The sequence below is a fragment of the Anopheles merus genome, chromosome 3L (assembly GCF_017562075.2).
Source record: "Anopheles merus strain MAF chromosome 3L, AmerM5.1, whole genome shotgun sequence".
NCBI classification, from domain to species: Eukaryota; Metazoa; Arthropoda; class Insecta; order Diptera; family Culicidae; genus Anopheles; species Anopheles merus.
Window position 1 is genome coordinate 30,542,136 of NC_054085.1, and position 6,242 is coordinate 30,548,377.

The 6,242-nt window shown below is 44.8% G+C and overlaps 1 protein-coding gene across 1 annotated transcript; it reads right to left on the reverse strand.

Annotated features, from left to right (window-relative positions):
- Positions 1-508: 508 nt before the first annotated feature.
- On the reverse strand, positions 509-5,690 carry LOC121599991 (lipase 3-like). The gene is made up of 5 exons (XM_041928168.1): positions 5,080-5,690; positions 4,633-5,018; positions 1,173-1,654; positions 959-1,104; positions 509-885 (listed from the first exon to the last, which is right to left on the reverse strand). The coding sequence occupies exons 1-5, from the start codon at positions 5,263-5,265 to the stop codon at positions 733-735; spliced, it is 1,353 nt and encodes a 450-aa protein (XP_041784102.1). The 5' UTR covers positions 5,266-5,690; the 3' UTR covers positions 509-732.
- Between the last annotated feature and the right edge of the window lie 552 nt (positions 5,691-6,242).

The following is a 6,242-nucleotide window of genomic DNA, read 5'->3' on the forward strand; positions in this document are numbered from 1 at the left end:
CCCGCGCAAGCGCGTCTCTTCCCTCCGTTTGTTCGTTCTGTTAGTTTTGGATTTAATTTAATTAATTTAATACCGCAATTTATTGTAGCAGTTAGTATTGACCTTAACGTTCGCCCAATATATCGAAACCCGATACCTTAAAGAAGATGAGCGCCACAGAAGAGAGAGCGAGAGAGAGCGCGCTCACAGATGCCTTTTTAATTTATTGCACGCAGTAATCGCAGTAGGCAGGCAGATAGGCGCAGATGCTGCGCGTGCGTTTGGCATCGTGTTGGCGTAAATGCGCGCGGGCATCTCTTCACCGACCTGAGTGGCAAACCTTCGAATGCATTAGTTTTTTATTTTAGCGAGACGGTTTAATCTTTCTTTATCTTGCCCCTTTTTTCCGAGGGTTTTTTTCTTTCTTTCTTTCTTTATTGTGCCCACTCTCCCGCTTCCCCGCACGATCGCTCAAACAAACAAAGCACGAGAGCGTGTGGATCGTTAGGATCGTTAATTATAATTTTTCAGTTAAAGCGATACACCCCGAGCGGCGCTCGATTGTGTGTTGCCTTACAAATCCGTTTTTGCCCCGTTTTGCGCGTATTTTAGAAAGAGAGAGAGGAAGAGAGGAAGAGGGAGAGAAAGAGAACAAAAGGGGAGAGTTGTAAAAGCCACAATAAAGAATTATATTAACTGTAACACAAGCACGTGTGTTGGTGTAAAACGATGACGGCAAAGCTTTGGTTTCTTTTAAGCTTTCGGGTGTTGATTAAAGATTTCTATTATCTTCCTGTTGACGCGCGCGTAAAGACGGTCCGAGTACACAAAACCGACGTGGTTGAGGTCGGGTATTTCGAGAAAATTTTTCACATTTCGCAGCTCGTCCTTCAACCGCAGCGCATCCTGTTGGTGGGGAAAAAAACGTGTATTAGAATGGCAAGGAAGCTGCTTTTCCCTCCCCTATTTAACGGCAAACCTTTGCAGAGGTGATGAAATCCTTCGCGCCGTGAAACAGTGAAACGGGAAGCAACACACGCGACAGATTGTACTCCGGTGGTTTCGCTTGGGCGTACTTTTGCGTATTGAGCATGTAGTTGCGATAGTCAAACTGTTGGAATTTCTCTAAAAAATAGAAGAAAAGACTCAGCATTAATGTGACCTCTCTACTGCCCCACAACTTCCCGCTTTACTCGTTTGCATAAGCTGCCCGATGTGGATAAGCTGCCGCGTTGACACACTCGTCAGCAGATCGTCCACCATGGTGGGCAACAGATGGCGCGATCGGTCCACCGTCGAGCCGAAGAAACCGCGCAACATTTCCACGCACAGCTCGTTCATGTCGCTCGAGCACACGAGCCCACTCATCAGCCGCACAATGTCGGGCGTCGGCTTTAGCTCGTGGATGTTGAGCGCCTTCAGCGTGGAGTACAGCTTGTCCGTCAGTTCGGCCGCCCGCCGTACGACGCGGTTGTCCGTGGTACCGAGGTAACCGATCGTGGCCAGACCGATGGCGTGATGGATCTTGCGATTGTAGCGCGGTTTGGCGGAGAGCAACGCGAACAGATTCGTCATGCCCTGGTTGTGGCCGACGTAGTAGAGCTTCGGTGCGTTCGTTTCCCGCAGGATGTAGTCGATGATGGCGGGCAGATCGATCGTGCCGATCTCGTGAAAGCTTCGAAGGGATGAGATCGGGAGAGAGGGAGGCAAAGGCATTATTTTAAGACACTTTGCATGACTTATTTCTATCATTCCAAAATTGATGTTTAAAAACCCAAACCTGATTTAGATGTTCGAATTCTTAATCGCCTTTTAAATCTCTTCACCGATAATTCCACAGAATTGTAGAATTTCTTCAGAATAAATTATAGCAGCACAAACCAGGAAAAAAAGGAAGCCAAATCCCATCCTTAGTGGCGGATATAAAATGCTATTTATCTAGCAGCGCGTATGAAATATGGCCCACGCCGAAACGTTGCAAAAATGTCCACCAATAATCCTCCGCCTCTGCTTTTTTCAGGTTTTGGGACAGCAGACGGGACTTTCGTGTTGCGCCGTTTTTAGAGTCGACGGGAGGGCGACATCTTTATCGCGTCGGTGTCGCCTGTCTGGCGCCAATTTTGAACGAAGCGCTGCTTTGCCCCATCGTGCGGATGGGGGGAGGTTTGTGTTTTGGCACAAGCGTGTTTGTGTCTGAATGTATTCGCCTCACCCCCCCCCCCCTGCCGCCCCGTTGGACTCCGTTTTTAATTCCGAGCTACATTACATTACACTCCCAAGCGTGCTGTGCTTTGTGTGTTTCGGGGTGGCGATTATGGTGTGGCCGTCGGAATTTTATCGAATGGCTATCGTAACCAGTCATCTGAAGGCGGTAGAAATGTTTAACGCTTTCCCTGGGATCAGTAAGAGCTTATTGTAGCCGATATATTCATAGCTTAATGATATATTCATAGCCCGGTTTGGGAACGAAATGCAAAATTTGGGCTGGTAAATTATGGGCCACATTAATTCAAGGCAGGTTTTTGGGGAGGGAGCTTTGGATGTGTTTTATTGGTAGAAATGTTTGGCTTGAAATGGTAAGATGAAACCATTGTCATACCCAAGATTGGTCAAATCATCCGATTACTTAAAGAATTTTAAGGCTTAAATCAAGAAATTCAAGAAAGTACTTGAAGCATTTGATTTTTATTTTAAATGAAATTATCCAATAAGCAAATGGAAACATGTAAGTTCAGAAAGACGGCTCGAAATTCGATCACATATTCTATTTTCTATCTTCTTTGGTACCCCAACTGAAGTCAGTGTTGGCCTACCGAATGGTTTAAAAATGTCCGAAACGATACAATGGAAATGAACAGCGATAGTTTATAATACTGAATGTGTCTATTTCATTAAAGCGCTTAGAAGATCCAATTTGCATCAAAATTCTAGACACCTTCCTTCCAATTTCCTGTCGAGGGTTAGGGAAATTACAGTATGCACGTGTTAACACGCTTTCGTTAACCGTGACCAGGTAAGTTCGATAAATGCGGAAACATTGATTAGAACAATGAGTCAATAGTAGAACACTAATGCATGTATTAGCTTCTAAAAAATATAAAATAAATAATGTTTCAGACACTAGACAGAGGTTTTCAGTGGCTCTCATAATTTTGGGACTCTTGGTTGACTCTTTCCTACGGGAAATTAACTCTTTAACTCCGTTTTTGGACAAATCCAATCGGAATATCTAATGTGACTTTCAAAAAATGGTGCTAAAGAGTGAAATTCCCATGACATAAAGCTCAGAGCCAAAAAACGGAAGAAGAGGTAAGCCTTAGAAGTGTCCCAAAACTATGAAAACCATTGGAAAACCCCTTGAAACGCTGAATAATTTGATGTGTTCTTAGTGTTCATCTTCACTAAACAGGCAGTGGCGGAATGACACGAGTGGAGTCTCTAAGCGATCACACGAATGTATTCGTTTTCTGGAGTGGCGAGCGAGAAGTTTCAATTGTAAAATTCGTAAAACGGAGAAAGATTGCGAAGCAAATTGCTCACAAGGAGGGTGTGTTCGCTTTCTCGGAGTGGAATACGCGGCCGTTTAGTTTGCGCACTGCTTAATCCGCTTCTGCTAACAAGATATAATTAATTTTGAAATATTGTTCTAATTTCTAAAGCTTCTTTGTTGAACTAATGAAGTACGCTTCTTAAATTAATAAGACCATAATCCACTTTTTTCAACTTTTCAAAGGATGTGAAAGCCAAGATCGCTTCAAAATTAAGGATAGTTTGGGCACTAAAGCAACACTAGAGCTGCTTTTGATCCAATCTGAAAGGCTGATGTACAAAATATTAAAAAAGTGTATTTTACCTCAACAATTTCAGCATTTACAGTGCATTTCCTTAGTTGCTTTATTGCTTTCCCAATTTTTATTAGATTTGCCCGCTAAATCTATTCCTTCTTTCGCATATGTGTTTGAATTCGAATGAATGAATTCCCATAACTTATTGGTTTGTCTCGGTATTTTTCATTAAAAAAAAATCAATCATTGTTGAGAAAACGCTCAATGAGGCGAACATTTTTGAAAATCGTCCAAAAATCCTTATAAAACAAGGTAATAAAAATGCAATTTTATCAAAATTTAATATCTGTTATGTTCGCTGTGATCTACGACGAACCTCGGTGCCATCCATCCATACAGAACCATCCATATCGATGCATTCTGAAAGGTTAAATGCTTCCAATAAGAATAAATTTACCATACCTACCTATACCTGCTCACGGTAGACCATCTAAACCACCTTGTGCTGTGTAAAACTAACCCCACAAACCTCCATAAATTAATGCAACCACACCACACTTATTTACACACCCATGTTCGAGAACACGGCCAACGACAAACTAAACAATCTTGATAAACACCACCGTATCGACAGCAGTCGAAAACCTGCGTCCCATTTGCGTGGCCAATTGCTTGGAAAGAAAGCAATTAAACGCGATGATTTGTTGTGTCCACCGGTGGAGTCGGTGTTTCGGTTGCTTCCGGTCAATATCAGTGTCGACACCACATTTTCCGCACAGTTAACTGCCCGCTGCTTTCAAATCGCTTTAACGATTACCTTCCCCCTCATCTGAATGATTTATGTTTTTACCCCACATTAAAAACTCACCTGAAATCCCAAAACTCACTATCGGCTACGCTTAGCTTGACGTTTTTGCGCGAAAACCGGGAACCGCGCACATTCGCCAGCCACACATCGTAGCCAGCGTCGGCCAGCACAAACGCCAGCCCATTTTCCGGCCCAGTAACAACAAAGTCGGCCGCCGTGGAGAAAAGCCCAGGCATGAGCAGTACCGTGCCGCGGAAGGTCTTCGCCGGACCGAAGCGCAGCAAACCATCAGCGGGGTCGTCCGCCACCTTTGGGTCGGTGCTCCGTTCCCCGCTCGCTGGGTACTGCATTGGGTCGGGAATGCGGTGTAGCTTCAGGATGTAGCCATCGGTGGTGGTGAGGACGTGCTTCTCGATTGGATATTCAGCTCCTTCGATGAGTTCGATCTTGGGGCGGGACAGTGCGGTTTAGGGGGGAGAATCTTGGAAGAAGTAAAGCCACACTTACCACTAGATCTCGCTCGTACTCGATCGGTGGCCGTCTCCAAACGGTGGCCGGCGTCGTGGTAGTTGCATCCAGCTCCACCTTGTTGTGCGTCCCATTGAAGGAGTTCGAAGAGGCACACTGATGGACCAGCAAGTGCATCAAAAGCAACCACCTAACAACCGTTGCTAGCATGTTGACGGTGGGCATGCTATCCCTATACAAAAATCACAAACACACTAAATAATCACACCCAGTAGGCCAGACAGAGTCATCAACCTCTCTCACAAGCACGGCAGCAATGGATTGAGGGATATGCCGTCGCTTGATGTATTATTTGCTTGCAAGAATGCTTCCAATCTGTGGTTCCAGAACTTACTGATCCAACTGGTGTACCAGACGGTGTGTTATCTGTTTTTTAGTTCCAAAACAGTGAGCAGCTTAATTAGCATTTCCGTTGTGTTGTTGCTGCTGCTGCTGCTGCTGCTGCTGCTGCTGCTGCTGCTGATGATGATGAGGGCCCAGCTGGTGAATCTCTTTTCCCGCAGCACTCCGCCATCGGGGTGAGTACAAACGTTTAGTTAAAATTGGACCTTGGGGACTATTATAATGTATGGATTTACTTGTCGTGTCGGTCGTCGGTGGTGACTTGCTTGGCTGCTGCTGCTGCTCTTGTTGTTGTTGTGGTGTTCGGGTTAAACGGTCACTGAATAAGTAATCGTTGTGGGTTGGCTTTTGGGAGGGGGATGAGTCGCTGTGGCTTTGGGCCGTGTTACTGATTTTAATATTTAATTTCCAGTGAACAGACTCTCAAAGGGATGCAGCATATAAAACATCCCACTTAACCAGTGGCATAATCCACTTGTAAGCTACAAAAGCCTAGTTTTTACTGCACTGCAAAGGATTGGCAACATTTATTCCTCCCTTTAAAGCCAGCCGCCCCCCGGATACAACTGTCGGAAGCATGTGTGTTGTTGTTTTGAACTAAAGTCAGTGAAGAATCGCTATCACTTGCAGCTTTTTAGTGGATGCCTAGTTGCTACTAGAACACCGTCGATTTGCTGCAAGTTTCGCCCAGTTTCTCCCTTTACTTGTTGACCTCCCCAAAACACCAATCCCTCCTTCTGAAACGTCCCACGTCATGTTTGATGTAATGTTTGGCCAAAAGTTTACAAGCACTTCCAATC